Raw genomic sequence first — 18,100 nt, 5'->3', positions numbered from 1 at the left:
CTCCTTCCACCTTTACTTGGGTTCTAGGAATCAAGCTCAGGTCTCCAGGCTTGCAGTTGGCAAGGGCTTTTACTCCCCAAGTCATTTTGCCCATCCCTGAGATGAGATTGTATTTGAATATTAAAGGTTTCTATTATCCAGACAGAATTAAAAGCCATTTATTTAAAGGAATATTGGAGTGTTTAATTTATATTATTTTTCTTTAAAAAGCTCGATTTCACAATAATTTTGTTTAATTCTAGGAGCTCCTGAAGAACCATCAGAGAAAGGAACATTTTCAGAAAACCTCACTCAAAACCAGATAGATACAGGTAGGCTCTCTTGCCATCTTTAGGGAAATTGGCTCAGATACAAACTAAACACCTTAATCTTTGTTATCTCTCCAGAGGCAAGGGTCACTTCCAAATGATGGCTCTACCATGTTCCTCTCTTTGTAAGGGAATCGGACTTCACATGAGAGCCTGTCAGTTCCACAGTTAAATGAAATGATGAATGGTGACTTACAGACAACTTTGTTTTCTGACAGCACAATTTGATAATTTCCCCACTGAGCCATTGGATTCTAACTCAGGAGAAAGGAATAACCCAAGTCTTGACAGCCCTTGTGGGGTTCCAGAAGAAGGCACTTTGTCTGAGACAGACAGGGAGACTTGTGAGCAGACCAGCACTGACAGTGCTACCAGGCGTGCCAGCGACAATCCTGAGCTCCCATCCCAGACAGAAGCCATAGCCCCTTCAGCTCATGAAGACCCATCTGCCAGGGACTCTGCTCTCCAGGACACAGATGACAGCGATGATGACCCGGTCTTGATCCCCGGTGCAAGATACCGAGCAGGACCTGGTGATAGGTTGGTATATTTGTAATTAGCAGAGACTATAAAAAATGTAATTCACAAGAGTTGAACTCATGTGAGTCTCACCATTTTTAAAGTTTCGTCTAGAACTGCCACAGTCATCTGACACATGGAACTTTTAAACCATAAGTGATTTCACATGTTCTGAGCAAATGAAAAGAAGTGAGCAGAAAGTGTCTTTGCTCAGTATTTCTGCCTTTGAAGCTTGTGCCTCAGTTTACAAATCAAGAGATGGCATGCCGAGAATGACTGCTGGGTTACTTATAAATTGAGTTTGCATTTAGTTGTCATTCTGCCCTGTAGAGATTATGGCTTTTGGGTTTTGCTAGTTTGTTTATTGAGATGAGGGTCTAACTACGTAGTCCTGGCTGGCCTGGAACGTGGTATATAGACTGGGCTGGCCTTAAACTCAGAGAAATCTGCCTGCTTCTGCATACAAGTGCTAGGATTAAAGGTGTGCACAACTAAGCCTGTTTTTATTTTAATGTTACATTTTTCTCTTTTTTTTCTCGTCCCTACTAATGTGATAGTAGGTCTCTTTTTGGAACTTTTATGGTTTTATCTGCATTGACTTGGATGTAGTGTAACAGACTTAGAGCATAATTGCACACAATGCTTCAGAACAGTCCCCACTGGTTCTGGATCCAGGCCGTGTAGTACTCCCTCTGCCTGAAATGGCAGCTTTGGTGCTGGTCTGCAACACGGCTCCAGGTCTCTCACTGCAGCACTCTGTGAGCACGTGTGACGACATGTACACACGTACAACTAAAAGGTTACCTCTCGTAAATAAGTGCAACATTACTGTCAACTGTCTGTGTATTTGTAAACAAACAAAACACATAAATCTATTTTTAAAAACTTCCGTCAGCCTGTAACTCCTTTTATATGATCTAGGTGAGTCCACACTGAATTTCTGAAAGACGAATATATTACCCTAGTTAATAAGGCTTTGCAATGCATACTTCATATTTCATACCATGAAATGTACATTACTGACATCATCTTAGGCAGCATAAAGAGTCAAGGGCTTCCAAATCCTGGACATGACAGTCCACTTCAAAATTTCTCAGTTACGACTCTGCAGTTATGATTCAGTTAAGAAACTAAAAAGGTATGATGGATAGTAAACATTGTAGCAACAATAGAGAATTGAATTGTTAATATGTTTGTATGATTTTTCCATTAGTAGAGCTTTACATAAACAGAAGGAAACATTTTATTTTAGAAGATAAGGTACCTTTTAATGGACTTTAAAATGACTAGGGTGGTAAAAGCTTGTAACCCCAGCTACTTGGGAGGCTGCAGCAGCAGGAGCCCAAGTTCATGGTCTGCCTATGCAGTTTAGTGAGACTGCCACAAAATAAGAGGTAAAAAGAAATAGGTAAGGGACATACCTCACTTGTTAGCAGGGAACCTCTGTTCACTCTCTGGTACCCAGGAAGGAAAGTGTGTTGCATCCCGTATATGGGAAACTGTGTGATTAGTACTATTTTTCTCTTAGTTCCAGTTTTATCTTTAAAGTCCTGAGTCACAAAGGAGTGAAGTTCTGTTTGAACCATTCACACACACACACACACGTTAAATAGGCTGTTTATCAAACATTCAATTTACATTTCTGACTTAATTTACAAGATTATACATTATATATACATTTCACATGTATAATGAGAAGATTACTATACCATTAAAAATGGCAATCCAGGCATGGTAGCTCATACCCTGTAATCTGAGTACTTGGAAGGTTGTGGCAGGAGGACTGCTGTGAGTTCAAGGCCAGCTTGAACTACATAGAACATTACAGGGTAGCCTGGGCTACAGAATGAAACACATTCAAAGATCAAAACCGAAAAACATGATAATATTGTATGATTGTTAGGAGCATCATAACTTGGGCTTGAATCCATATTCACCACCTACTAGAAATTTTTCTCATATATGCTGCTTATTGATTCAGAGACTCAGTTTCCTTATACATGAAGAGTGGTTTGATTATCTAAAATTATTGTACAAATTTAAAATGAGTCAGTTATAGGACCTGGTTCTCATCAAAAATGGATGCATGTCTTAAACAACCAGTGTATTTTCTGTATAAGGTGCCTCCATCCTGAAAAAACTATTACAGTGTGACTGGCTCAGCCCGCAGCAGTAATGCATGCCAATAAGTTTAGCTACATTTGGGGCAGAATTATATTTGAGATGTAATATAGGCAATTTAGAGAGGCCCTCTCACAAAGCAAAAGGCCAAAAGGAATTCCTCTAAGGAATAAAGGCTGACAAATAAAAGTAATAAAAAGACCAGCTTTTAGCTCAGGGGAACCATCTTTGCTAACCGTGGAAGGGCATGTGCCTCCTCCCATCAGGTTGGGAAAATGGTTATTTTGTTAGAACACTGTTCAAATAATTCTTCCTTATGTTTATACTTAAAAGATTAATAAAACATCTTCCATGTGTTAATCATCAACCTCCTATGTTGTTTGATTGTTTAGTTGATTGGTTGTTTTGTTTTGAAATAGAGTGTTACTAGCCCTGGCTAGCTCTGTAATTACTTAATACATACAGGTAAAGTTACCAAGCATAGCACAATTCAAAAATCAAACTGATGGCTTCTAAAACGTTTATTATTTTCATAGTATTTAAATGATTTCTCATTCTCCTAAGGTTTGACCTGCCATAAAGTTTGTACCTGATAGCCTGATTAACCTAGGTGTTAACTTAGATTAGTTAAATATTTAGAAGGTTGGTGATTATTGATATCATCTTGGAACTACCTCCTCTCCATGCATTAGCTTAAACTCAGATGTTATGATTAGATCCAGATTTTAAACTTTTAAAAACTGGGTATCACTTAATAATCTGTATAGTCAGGTTACTTAGCCTTAGTTTGGCCTGCATATTACTTAGCTTTTATAGGACATAAATTTAGACTAGTAATAGTAATAATAGTAAAATTCTTGATCTTCAGGAAACTTGGTAGTTTATTGGAGAAGAAAGCATGCAAACCGTTTCTCAAAACTAAGAATCTGAGACTAAGTGAAACGTTGCAGTCTGTCAGCATACCCAGCTGAGATGATGCAGAGCTCCTTCAGTATGGCAGCTGTCCCCTTCAACTGCTGCACACCTTTGATCCCAGCATGCAAGAGGTAGAGGCAGGCAGGTGTCTGTGAGTTTGGGGCCACCCTGGGCTACACAGAGACTCAAAAAACCAAATCCAGGGCTCAGAGAGATGGCTCAGCAATTAAGAGCACTGACTACTTGCTCTTCCAGAGGAACCACAGTTCCCAGCAGCCTCATGGTGGCTCACAACAGCTACAGTGTACTCCCATATATTAAGTAAATAAATAAAATGAATCTGTTTTAAAAAAAAAAAAAGAAGCCCACCCTACCCCCCCAAAAAAAGGTTTGCTTCATCTTTCCCCAGCTTTTTTGTTTTGATTTGATTGTTTTTGTTGTTTCTTTGTTTTTGTTTGGTTTGGGAGTTTTGGTTTTGGTTTTTGATCCATTTTTTTGTTGTTGTCTCATTTTGTAGTTCAGAGGCCTTGAATCCAAAGTAATCCTCCATGTTAGCCTCTGAAGTGGTGGTTTTACAGGCATGAGCCACCATGTCTAGCCTCTCCTAGGTCTTTACCAAAAATGTTAAGTGATGAAAACCAAGAACTCTCCATGGGGTTCTCCTGTGCTCTCTCTTAGCAGCACTTGCTGTGTGATCAGAGCTCACAGAGTAGAGTGTGCCTCGGCAGCTGCCCTTGCTTCATCCTTGAGGCTGCTGCAGCTCGTTACTCCTTAGTGAGGTTTCACTTGCCATGGCCTCGGGCGTAGTTCATTACCTCTACATTTAGAGGTAGATAATTAGTTGACATATTTTAAAAGGAGCAAGTTTTAGGAAATTTTACTTCTAAGAACCCAAATCATTTACCATCTTTAAATTTAGCAAAATTTGGAGGACTTTCTGTTTCTGAAAAAGCTAAAGTACATCCTACACATTGAAGGAATGTCCAGCTAACAGAATACATACCTTAGAAGTCACTCTCCTGCCCTTTGATCACTCCAGGTCCAGTCTAGAAGTTCAGTGTGCTGGAAGTGTGCCCAGAACAGTTTCTTGCTGCTATTTAAAAAGCCCAGTCAGTTAATTTACATAGCATAGAGAAATGGTCCTCACAGTAAGTATGATAAAAGTCAAATAGTTAAAAAGTTAAATATTTAGTTAACTTTTAACTTTTATATGAAAACTATAATATATCTCACAATTTTGCCTCAATTTTAATTTTTACTTTTGTTTGCTAACTTTAACCTTTCAAATGAAACTTTAAAGGTTTCACGTGGTTAAGACATTGACATATATCTAATTTAAAATACCAAAGCAGCCTTTGTACTGCTGAGCGATGATTTCCATAACACAACTGTTTATATTCTTTGCATTTTTTGAGTCAGGATCTCATGTACCGTGCACTTGCTTTGTATCTGAATGTGGATTTTGATTCCTGATCCTGCCCCCACCTCCTGTGTGAGGTTATCAGCATGGGTTACCTTACTTGGGTCTTAGTATTCTTAAAGTTTTGCTTCCTGTTAAGCAGGTTTGCATTCTGGGGCTAGAACCAAGCAAGCAAGGCCTTAGAAAGCGTAGGCCCCAACAACAACACGGGGATTTTAAATGTGGAAGTCTCTTCTCTAACTGTAGCAGTCTATGTTAACACAGCCGGAACAGGTCCAGGGCTTCAGACAGTGTTTTTCTCCCAACAGGCCAGGTAATAAATATTTTAGGCTTTCCTGGCCAAGAAGTAAAAGTGGAAACTACTACATAGGCACTTATATAACTATTTTAACTGTAACCATTTAAAAATAAGAATACTGGCCATAACTTAAAGGTCATAAAAAAACAGCTGACCAAGATTTTATGTAAAAGCCAGTTTGCTGATTCCTGCTTTATAATAAATCAGCCACAGAGAGAACCAAGGTATATCTATTATAATGTCTTTACTGGCAGAAATCCAATTTTTAAAAAATGAGTTCTTTTATCTAGGATAAAGGCATAAGATATTAAATAGAAAATAAGCTGATAAAAATACATCATGTTCACTAATGGTGCTATTAAAGACAAATAAAATTCGTGTGTTTATTCCTTCACTAACGTCACATGCTGGATCTGGGAACATCAGAATGTAACCTAGAATGAGAGAGTGCCTCACTTTTTTTCTTTTCTCTCAAACAGTATCTCATTGTGTGTAGCCTGGCTGGCTTTGAACTCAGAGATCTGTTGGCTTCTGCCTCCAGAGTGCTGTGATTAAAGGCCTACAGTGCCAGCTACGTTGTGGAGTAAACGGAATGGTGGCTTTTCTTATCTTTCTTTTTTTTTCCTAACTCAAGAAAAAAAAAATTAGTCCAGAAAAAAAAGATGAGCGAATGAGATTTTGTGAAGTTCTAAATGCTCTATGTAGCTGTTATCATTCTGATGAGTTTTTCCTAAAGATTTAAAGCATTAATCCTGTATTGCTTCATGATTTTTAAAGCACACATCATTTGCATAGACATGTTGGTGCATCTGGCCTTTCTGGACTCTTAGAGCCAGAATTCTTTGTACTATAAATATACCAGCATCTCTTCATTCATTAAAACTAGCTCACTCTGTGTTTTTAATGACCACTTGCCTTATTAAAGAAAATTACAGAGGAAATCATCAAAGGGAGAAACGAAGGTTCCTAGGGAGTTAAAAGTCCTGGTACTGGGCTGGCTTGTTCCAGTTCTGTGGTTAGGACAGGTGAGTCAGCTTCATGTTGTATTTCCCAGAGAGCAGTTAGCCTTGAGGTTCTGCACCTGCAAGTGTTCAAAAGATAAAAGACACGCCGTGTGCTCTCCTAACCCTGATTCACTGAGTGCACCTCTTTCCTTGGTTTCTTCCTGCCCCTTTCTTTGGGTGACATTTGTCACCATGGACTGTGACAGAGGGGGGACAGAAGTCCTTTAAACTGAGATGGTTGATGACAAAAACCGTTGACTGTGATGCTGTACATAATTGGTTCTTCGTAAGTGACTTTAGTTATTGTGTTCCCTCCACTAGATTTAATATCAGAGGAACAACAGTAGGTGATAGAATAATGAGGTAATGCAGTATGCTCCTTCATTTCTTCTCTATGATGGACTTGCCAGGTCCTCTTTTCTACGGCTAACCACCTTTCCTATTAACAGTTAACCCTTCCTTTGAACTCACTGAGCGCACAAGTGCTCACCATTGTAAGCAGGCTGCTTTTCACACTGGTTCTCTGCATGTGCTGCATGGGAATAGAACGAAAAGACATTGTGTGTGTGCAGACGTTAACTGCTGTTCACTTCAAGTGTGGTGACAAGTAGCTACGGTCTAAAACGGGGTCCTTCAAATACCCCGTACTTGTTTTGATAGTTGGTTAAAAATGCAACTTCCGTTTTCTTAAAAACTTGATCGGCATACTAATTAGTTTTTGTTATTCACATGTACTTCTTGTTCATTTAATTCTGTGCTAGATTTTAAAATTCTGATTTTCTTGTAAATAGTAAATAACTTAAGAATATCATATACCAAGATGATATACAACCCTTAAATCTATCTCTAAATGAAAAGCTGATAGTGTTACACAGTCTTGAGTGGAACATTGAAGGGAACCCTATATTCTACAGCCATCTACCCAAGCCTGCTTCCTGAAGAAGATTAGCTAAACCAAGAAGTGGCATGGTTTTAGGTCTTACCACTTTCTAAAATAAAGTTGTGCACAAAATATATAGTAGCGATCAGAATGTAAAACTAGTTTCTGATATGGACTCAGAGATAGTAAAATAAGCCAAAAATAATCATAAATCTATAGTAATTCCTGCTTAAAGCTTGTCCTCAGGACCTTAAAGTTAAGTTTGAATTAATTTTTGCCTTATTTTTTTAAAAAGCTTTATTTCCATTATTGTATGTATATTTGAGGGCACACACTATATTGTGGGTGCGACAATCGGGACACCTTTGTGGAGTCCATTCTCTCTTTCCACCATTATGAGGGATCCAGAGATTAAATCCAGGTCACCAGCAAAACTCTCAGTTTTGTTTTATGCTGGTCTTTGTAGGCTGTTTTAACATTAAGATAAATTTTGAAGTCTATAATTTTGCCAATGATTCTCTTACTGGCTATTACATTTCAATTTAATGATACCAAAATGGAACTTATTTTAGGGCTTTTTTATGTTTTTAACTTACTAAACTTTATCCCAAGTATTCAAAGCTGATTTCTGCTTTTAAAATAAAGATTGCAACTAAAAAGTAACATGTGGCTTCAGGCGGGTCTTAGGCTAGAACCACATAAATATGTGGAAAAGAAAGACTGAAGTGGAAACAAAATGTCACTGTGTGGCCCCTTTGAGTGGATGAAGAAAGACTCATTCTCCACCTCAGTGTTTATGTAGAGATTGATTAAATAACATTTTAAGATAGCATTTTCCTCAAGTCTCACATACAGCTTTTATAAATTTCTGCCGAAATAAATTAGAAATGTAAAAGTCTAAGAGGTGATGGTCCTCACGAGAGCCCATTGTAGTGTGTAGATATGCTTTACTGTACTGCACAGGCGCCATACCGTATCACTATTTCTTTGAGTAATAAATAAAATGGCAGTGGTCCTCTGCTCTTTCTCCTGCGATCTCACTGCCTCCCTCTAGTGTCTGTCCTCAGTATACTTTTTTGAGAAACTGGCCAGGCTGGAGTGGGCACAAGTCACAACCTGGTGATCTCCTGTGTTCAGGGTGTCACCATTTTGATGCTGGACCTATCTCAAGCAAATATCCTCTTCCTTTTGCCTCCAGAAGAGCAGGGAGTTCAGGCACGCACCAGCGTGGCCTGGGCCTGCTGTTTGTATAATCGACTTCCGAGTTCCACACATAAACCTCATATAATGGTTACAGGAGCTGTAAGTCTATACATTTCAGTGAAAGGTGAATATGATATGGTTATCTTTGTATTTCTTAACACTTTTTAAAAATGTCTTTCAGTGACTGGGGAACTGGCTCAGTGGGTAAAGTGCTTGCTTTGCAAGCAGAGGGCGCAATGGCACACCTCTGTACCCGCATCATGGTAGTAGGTGGAGACAGATGGGTCCCAGGGGTTCTCCAACTAGCTAGTCCAGCTAAAACTGGAGCTCCAGAATCAGTGGGAGACTGTCTGAAAAATAAGGTGTTCTTGATTAAAGGAGTCACCAGAAGGGTCCTGCACGTACACACACACACACACACACATACACACACACACACACACACACACACACCCAACACAGATGCTTGTCAGTGACGTTTGTAATATTTTACAAAGAAGTTTTCTAAATCTTTTAAAAGAATTTTAATTTTTTTGTTGCTGTAACAAATGTGATCTTTTAAATGTTTATGCTAATTGTGTTTTGTGGATTTTTTTAGAAATATAGTCAACTTGTATCCTAATTGTATTTCCAGCTATATTAATTTTCTAGCATTTCTATTACTTAGCCTATAGGTTATTTTGACTTTTTAAATACAGAAATTAGATAGAAATGTAAATTTTATTTCTTACTCATTTTTTTTCTTACACTACCAGCTGATAAGTATTAGGTATTGCGTCTTACCCCGACACTGAAAAGGATGCTCACTGGCGTATTTCGTGGGTTATGAGGGCTGTTGGGAGGAGCTTATAAAAGGTTCCGAACGCCCCTTTCTGTCTTGCTGTGTTAACAGTTTCTGTCATGAGTGGACTTGGCTTTAATCAGCCACATTTTCACTCTGCCGAGTTTTCCATGCTTTGGGGGTTTTTCCCCCTCATTGTATTAAATATTGATATTATTCATTAGTGCTTTGAAAATTCTAGACTTAAATTAATTAAGCAAATTAATTTTACATTTGCTTCTTTAGTCCTTCAATAAGCTTGTTAGTCAAATGCTTTGTTACTCTGCAGAGCAGTTTTATGAATGCTTTTTAATTTGCCTGGATAGCTCAATATAGCAATTTTTATTAAATTTTTAAACAAAATATAGAAATACATAATTGTAACATAAAAATTCTCACTAACAATTTGCTTTTCTCTGAACATTTAAATTTACGCCTAGTTTTTGTCAGCTGTAGTGTTTTTGTTTTTTTTTGTTTTTGGTTTTTTTTTTTTTTGGTTCTTTTTTTCGGAGCTGGGGACCGAACCCAGGGATCAGCTGTAGTTTTTACTGAGGAAATATGTATTTGTATTTTCCACAAGTTCTTTTTTATTTTCTTTCGAGACAGGATTTCTCTTTGTAACCCTGGCTGTCCTGGAACTTCCTATGTAGACCAGGCTGGCCCCAAATTCACAGAGTTCCACTTGTCTCTGCCTCCCAAGTGCTAGGCTTAAAGGCATGCCCCAGGACCCAGCTTTCCCAAGAGTTTTTTAATATGTAAAAATGCCAAATCAAAACTTCATACATATTTTAAATTTAATATATAGTATTTAGTTTTTGCAAAAATATTATGTTCTGGAACTCCAATACACTGCTGGTAAGAGTATGAATCTGTGTAATCGTGTTCCCAAACTGTGACTGCTTACTAAAGCCGAGCCTTGTGCACATATTCCAGTACAGCACTCATTCACGCCACGCACATGCCAGAACACACATGTGTGCTTCTGCACACATGCACATGCAAAGTTCAATGATGGATGCCATCGAATTAAAGTCCACAGATAAATCTATGATACTAGAGGTCAGAAACGTTTCCCCCGAGGGAAGAGGAATGAGTGGAGTGGGCACGGAGGACTTCTTGATGTGACGCTGCTCAGTCCGATAAACATGAAGGGAAGTTTGTTTATTGGTGGCACCATCATCAAAGGTGCCTTTAGTCACGGTTAAGTCATTTGTCTTAACTACCAGTTTGTAGTTTTAGATCTTATAGACTTTCCATCTGCTGCATGTCAAAACATACGGTGTTTTAAATGACAAAGAAAGCTTCAGAATTGAGTAATGTTGGGTGTTAGGAGAGCACTCCCTTAGCTTTAAAAGAGTCCTTTTTCCTGAGTAGCTACTACTGCCATCAACTCCTTCGTAGAGGATAGAACCTGCCTCATTAGCTGGGACCCTCTCTCTTGGTATGGAGCCTAGTGGAAGATCTTCTTCATTTTATTTCTTAACAACATTTGTTCTCTTCTTGACTAGTCTGCTCTTGGGACATCTTTAAACTACGTCAGAATATTAGTTAGCCACTGTTATCTAATTAGTTTACTGCTGTTACCATGTTACTCTTAGTTTCTTTGGACTTTTTTTATAATCTTTATAAAGAAAAACATTTTAAAAATTGAATAGAGCATTATTGTTTTTTGTTTTGTTTTGTTTTTTCTTGAGGCAGCATCTTAAGTTGGCTTGATCTCAACATCCACTTTGTAGTCAAAGCTGGTCCTGGGTTCCTGATCCCCCTCTGCCTCCCAAGGTTGTCATTCCAGGTCTAGATCACCAAATGAGACTAAATAGGATGTTTTACTTGGAGTAAAATCACACATAAATTCATCTGTTTGATTTTATAAAATAGTACCTTAGAAACTAGTGTGTTGCATGCTATTTTCTTTACTTTTCAACCAGTACCAAGTTCCTAAGTCCACTGAACTAAATATCTTGTCATAGTAACAACTACTGTGATGAAGTCTGCCTTTTTATGCTTTTGATTGGAGGTGCTTTATTAAAATAATGTGTCTTAAATATAGATTGATACTTTGATGTTGTCAGTATCATTCAGAAGTTGCTCGTGAATGTTTACTCTTGGTTTTTGTTTTAATATGCAACACATAGGCGCTCCGCTGTCGCCCGCATTCAGGAGTTCTTCAGGAGGAGAAAAGAAAGGAAAGAAATGGAAGAACTGGATACTTTGAACATTAGGAGGCCACTAGTAAAGATGGTTTATAAGGGCCACCGCAACTCCCGGACAATGGTACCAGCTGCTCATGGCATTCTTTGATGAGATTGCAGTTCGTGGTTTTTCTGTGGTGATTTTGTTACTTCTTTATTCAAGCATGTTTCTTTTAGTCTGATAATATATTGAAAGGAAATTCTACCTCACTAAGGATCTATATGTAAGCTAGAAAAACTTATTTTTGCTCAGCACAAGCAGCTGTTGATGTGTTGTGGTTTTGTTGTTTTTGTTGTGTTGTGTTTATGTGTGCTGTCCTCCTTGGGAGGTCACTATTACATTTTTTAAAGTTCATTTTACATTTTGTTACTTTGGAAAATAAATCTGTACATGAAATCCAGGTTGATCATAAAATACAGATACAGTAGTTGTAACACCTTTTAAAGTAACAACTAAAAAGTGGCTTTGGTCCCTCTGTCCCTCCTTGGCTCCATTTCTTCATCTTTGAAATAGCCAGGATGGAGCGTGGCCTTAGATCACTTGTGGTGTTCAGAGTCCCCAAATCTGCACATCCTGTGCAAGGCAGCGAGCGCATACAGCGAGCGCAACCATTACTAAACAGTTCCTATCTCTGCGGCTGCAGCGCTACCACGGGTCCCTGCAGATTGTGTTTTGCCTTTGTTTAAGGAATAGGTAAAAAGTAAACTGCAGTGAGGAAATAACTAGCTCTCCTTGTACATGTAGTTGGTAGTAACAATGTCATTTTAATAAAAGTAACCAATTTTATTTCATGCATTTTGCCAATTAAAATTTTAGACAAGAGTAATTAAAGGTGGGCTGAGGGTCCAACCTAGTGGCTGAGTGCTTGCCTAAGGTGCATGAGCCCTCAGTTGATTTCTTAGCACAGAAGAGATGATAAACAAGTAAATGCACAGCGGCGGCGCCCCGTAGCTGCAGGCTCTCCTTCCCTGCCTGCTGTGTGAGCTTCAGGGGAAGTGACTCTTAAAGATAAAGATCTTTTTATGCGCCTCTCATGTATATTAAAATAGGACAGCTATTACTTACTCGTATTTCTTTGCTTGCTCGATTAAAGATATGTTTATCTTTTCTTACCTCTGTGGGCTTCTAACAGTTAATGAAAAAAATGCTTTGTTCTTGGCAAATATAAAAGACGAGAATTCCTTTCTTCTATGAAATGCTGTTTTCTTTATAAAGCTATAATTTAGAAAGTTCATCTGTAAGTATATGCTTTTTTGCATGATGCTGTTTTAAGCCCGGAAATGTCATTTATGCATTTAGCATGTGTGAAGTGCCTGCTGTGTCACATATGTTGACGTTTGCTCAGGGTCGGCCTCCAGTGCTCTTCCACCATGCTTAAGTTCTGTCATGATCTTAAGATTCTTAGAAGAAAACTTCAGTATTTAACTTTTTTACTTTTAAAACCAATTTATTTTCTACATGAGAATAGAATCTGCCTTTCTTTTGGTAACTGTGACCTGGCTATCCTGTTTCATAAAATCCCTCAGATAAAAGAAGCCAATTTCTGGGGTGCTAACTTTGTAATGAGCGGTTCCGATTGTGGCCATATCTTCATCTGGGACCGGCACACTGCTGAGCATTTGATGCTTCTGGAAGCTGATAATCACGTGGTCAACTGCCTGCAGCCCCATCCATTTGACCCAAGTAAGTAAGATACCTTTCTTACTGACTGGGACTTGCTGCGGTCATTCATGAGCTATAGGGAATCTTACAGAAGCCTGAACTATCCAGATAAGCACTGCTAAAGATGGTAATAGCTCTACATGAGTTTAGAACAAAACATTTGTTTCATGGATGGGAGGGGGTTCACAAAGACCCACCCCTAGCTAAGAAGATACTGGCAGGTGATGGCTGCAGGTAAAGGGGGAGTCGGTGTCCTCTGGGATGTGGCTCCTGGAAGAGCACTTGCCCGTGCTCCCATGGCTGGTGAAACTCAGGCACTCACTGGACTCAGTGGACTTAAGGAGAACACGGTTGGTGGGGGCAGGACTGGGTGTCTGTCTGAGAAGAGCTGGAGAGGGAATAGAGGATGGATTTGATCAGAATAGTGTGTACACATGGATGGAATTCTCAAGGAACAAATAAATATTTTTTTAAGGTTCTCAAACCCCAAAAAGAAAGAAAAGAATGTGCTTTTGACAGATATTCTAAAAAATAAGTTTATTCTTCTAATATTTAAGTCTTACTGTCTCAGAATCTGGCATGACTGAGTTACTCATCATGTATTCAAAACAAACCTCCAAGCCTTTCTAGTCCTCACAAATCAGAACTAATTTACTAGCATAAAAGAGAATTGGCTTGTTCTTGCTTTCTTTTCAAGTGACGTGTATTTCATAAGACAGAAATTTGAGTGACTTCAAATGGTCTTAAATTTTTGTTCTACACTTACTATTAGAAAACATTTAAAATTATAACTAGCAATTAATTATATAGTAAAAAGACTAGAGAGAGTTCAGCAGTTAAAAACAATTTCTATTGTTTTTTGTTTTGTTTTGTTTTTTTAGACAGGGTTTCTCTGTGTAACAGAAGACTGGCTGTCTTGGACTGCAGACTCACTTTGTAGACCATATTGGCTTCAAACTCAGAGATCTCCTGACTCTGCCTCCTGAGTGCTGGGATTAAAGGCATTGGCTAAACATTTACTACTCTTGTAGTGTGCCCAAGCTGGTTCCCAGCACTCGCAGAAGGCAGATCACAGCCACCAGACAATTTAAAGCAAATCTTTGGCCAGGTACAGTCTCATACACCTTTAATCCCAGTGCTCAGGAGGCAGAGGCAGTGGATCTCTGTGATTTCCAGGCCAGCCTGCTCTACATTGACGTTCCAGGACAGCTAAGACTATGTAGAGACACCCTGTCTCAAAAGGCACAACAAAACAAAACGTCAAAAGTATCTATAGTACACTTCAACCTAAGTTTTGATAAGTTTGCACCTATGCTTAATATTTACATCTTGAATTTATGATAAAGATGTAAATTTTCTTTTTAGTTCTAGCCTCATCTGGTATAGATTATGACATAAAGATCTGGTCGCCACTAGAAGAGTCAAGAATTTTTAATCGAAAACTTGCTGATGAAGTAAGACTTTTACTATGCTTGATCTTTTGATTTTTATCTAAAATGCTATTTTAAGGGAAAAGTTTATTGTTGCTAACATAAAACTAAGGCATTTGGTTAAGGAAGTAAAATCTTTAATCTCAACACGTGAGACATAGGCAGGTGGATGTCTATGAGTTCAAGGCCAACCTGGTGGTCTACATAGCAAGTTCTAGGCCAGCCAGGGCTATATAATGAGACCATGTCTCAGAAAAAGAGGGGAAGGGAAAGGAGATCAAATCTTTTGAAAAATAAAAATAAGATAAATAATACTAGAGGTAAAAATCAGATTTGTGCCTTACTAATTATAATGTTGACTTTAATACATTAGGTATATATCTTAAAGAAAAGTAACTTTGTCATGCTTGATATGTATAACAAAAATCTTTTAAAGTTCTATCTTCATACAAGTGTTTTAGCTGAAAATAAATTGATTATGCAGCCTGTAATCTACCTCCTACCATTCAGGAAGCTGAAGCAAGAAATTCTGGTCAGACTGAGCCACATATCAAGACCCTGTCACAAAAAACAAAACGGGGCAGGAGAGAAAGAAAATAATGTTACTGTATGCCCCTCCATAATTGTAGACTGTTACTTTTCTACTGCTAAGTTCTTCACCGAGGGAATGAGGACTGCCCTTGAGTGTGAGTGGATAGAGGAACAAAAGAACGGATACTTTCCCTTTATTATTGTTTTAAGACTTCCTTAGATCCTTGGTTTTATTCGTTTTCATTAACATTTTTAGCTAGCATACAAAATAATGGGTCTCAGGCTGGAGAGATGGCTCAGTGGTTAAGAGCACTGACTGTTCTTCCAGAGGTCCTGAGTTCAAATCCCAGCAAGCACATGGTGGCTCACAACCATCTGTAATGAGATCTGATGCCCTCTTCTGGTGTGTCTGAAGACAGCTACAGTGTACTCACATATAATAAATGATTAAAATATTAAAAAAAAATGGGTCTCAGCGAAAGGGGGTGAGAGTGGAGATGATTTCATATTATCATTGCGAACTTCAATCATTGAGCCTTAATCATTCTAACTCCCTCCTATGTCACGAGTCCATGTCTTTCCCCAAGGCAGTCTCCCTTCCGCTTCCTGCTTTCATATATATATATGTGTATGTGTGTATATATATAATTCTGCATATGAGAAAAAACATAGTTTTCCTTGTGCTTTCATATCATATATGTATATATCTGTGTGATATGCAGTCTCTGTGCTACTCCTGTTACCATCTCTTACCTTTCCCTCCCTTTTCCCGTTAGACCTCTTCTTCCCCTCTCCTACTTACCCTTCTGTCTTTTCATCTGACATATTCTTCATGGCAGGAAAAGCATGCTCTTCGTCTGTCTGAGTCTGGCTTATCCACTTAGCCTGGTAATCTTGTTTCTACCCACTTTTCTGCATGATCTAACCCTTCCTTATGCTCACTTGAGCGCCACTGTGTATATACTGCGTTGTCTTCATCCATGGACATCTGGGCTGGTTCTGTAGTTTGGCTTTTATGCCTCCTGCAGCAATAAACATGTATTCATGAGGATCTGTATGCTGTGCTGGCTCAGATGCCTTAGGGTATGAATATGGGAGTGGTACAACTAAGTTACATGGTAGGTCTGTCTGTAGTCTTTTGTGGGAAACTTCATACTGATTCCCACAGGGGCTGTGTAACTGGTTTATTTTTCCACCAACAAACTCTTTTTTCGCTCTTCCCAGCATTTCATGTCACTTATTTTCCTGATGATAGCCATCTTGATTGCAGTGAGGTGATGTCTCCCTGTAGATGTTGTCGTTGTTTGAGTCAGGATCTCACTTTGCAGCTCCAGCTGGCACAGAACTGGCAGTGTGGACCAGGCTGGCCTCGAACTTGCCTGTGCCTGTGCAAGTGCTACAATTAAAACTGCACCACCTCCCCTAGCTCCCACTGTAGTGATCTCTCTGGTGGCTGACGGCGTTGAACATTTTCTTTCTGTTTATTGGCCACTTGTATTTTATTTGAGAACTTTCTGTCCAGTTACTCTTTCCATTTATTTGTTGGACAACTTGGTTTTTTGATATTTAATCTGCTCTCTGTTAGATGCACTGTGTACCCAGCTTTTTCTCCCTTTTTAGACCACTTTTTACTATGTTAATGGTGCAGAAGCCCTTTACATTGATAAAATCCTATTAGTTCACTGTTGGAATTATTTCTTGTACTATTAGAATCCTTTTCATAAAGTTCCTCTCTGTGTTTGTATCTTGTAGTGTTTCCCCCAACACTAATAGTATCAAGTCTTACATTGATTATCCATTTTGAATTGAATTTTGGGCAGAATTTTAGAGAAGTGGTTGTAGTCTCATTCTACATGGACATTTCAACTTTTCCTAGCACCATTTGCTTAAAAGGCGCTCGCTCGCTCTCTGTCTATCTGTCTGTCTGTCTGTCTCTCTCTCTCTCTCTCTCACTCTCTCTCTCTCTCCCTCTTGTGTATTTTTGTTTTGTTTTTTGACACTAAGAAATCTTTCATTTCTCTTGAGTAGATTTATTCATGGCTCTTGGACATAGACATATTTATGTATTTTGATACTGTTGTGAATGCGATTGTTCTCATTCTTAGAATGTTTGTTACAGGAAAACTGCTGGTTTTGTATGTTGAGTTTTATATATTGTTACTTTGTTTGAGGAACAAGAAAGAATTAAAGGGACTAAGTATGGTTCAAGTACAAGATATGCTTGAACTAGATACGGTAATTAAGAAACCCATCATTTTAAAGTATAGTAAATATAAATTAATTTTTTAAAGAAATGCTGGTTTCTGATCTTTTAACTGCAAGTTAAAGTAATTGTTTGACATTGAACAGCCTTAAGGTAGAAATAAATATAGACATCATACATAAAAACAATGAAAAATATTTCTCTTAAGACTTGCTGAATTTTGAAACTGTTTTCATAATCTTTAAGGCAAAGGTCCTGTTACTGTCTCAACTTTGACATCCTTGTTAATTGCTGTAGGTTATAACTCGAAATGAGCTCATGCTGGAAGAGACTAGAAACACCATCACCGTCCCGGCCTCTTTCATGTTGAGGATGTTGGCGTCACTGAATCATATCCGAGCTGGTAAGACCTTCTACTCTATCATCAAAATCATTACTGTGTGTGAAAACAGTAAGCCCTATCTTATAGAGATCTCTGTGATTTTCTTAATTTCCAACAGCTTCAGAACTAGGATTTCTTTCTGTGAATGCTTGACCCAGCACTGTGAATTATTTCCTTATAAACCGCATTCATGGAAAATGGTAAAATGAAA

General features: G+C 38.4%; 1 protein-coding gene across 14 annotated transcripts in view; it reads left to right on the top strand.

The window, feature by feature from the left end:
• Positions 1–18,100, top strand: part of Dcaf6 (DDB1 and CUL4 associated factor 6) — a 101,229-nt gene that overhangs the window by 78,248 nt on the left and 4,881 nt on the right. For 7 of the 14 annotated variants that reach the window (XM_006250199.5, XM_006250198.5, XM_006250197.5 and 4 more), the window contains 7 exons: positions 243–311; positions 527–848; positions 6,907–6,948; positions 11,624–11,762; positions 13,208–13,364; positions 14,709–14,797; positions 17,805–17,910. In XM_006250199.5, coding sequence (XP_006250261.1) covers positions 243–311; positions 527–848; positions 6,907–6,948; positions 11,624–11,762; positions 13,208–13,364; positions 14,709–14,797; positions 17,805–17,910 — 924 coding nt within the window. 14 annotated transcript variants of the gene reach the window in all.

The sequence above is a fragment of the Rattus norvegicus genome, chromosome 13 (genome assembly GCF_036323735.1).
Source record: "Rattus norvegicus strain BN/NHsdMcwi chromosome 13, GRCr8, whole genome shotgun sequence".
Taxonomy (NCBI): Eukaryota; Metazoa; Chordata; class Mammalia; order Rodentia; family Muridae; genus Rattus; species Rattus norvegicus.
The sequence above is the reverse complement of the archived record's forward strand: the minus strand, read 5'-3'. Positions and strand labels throughout refer to the sequence as shown.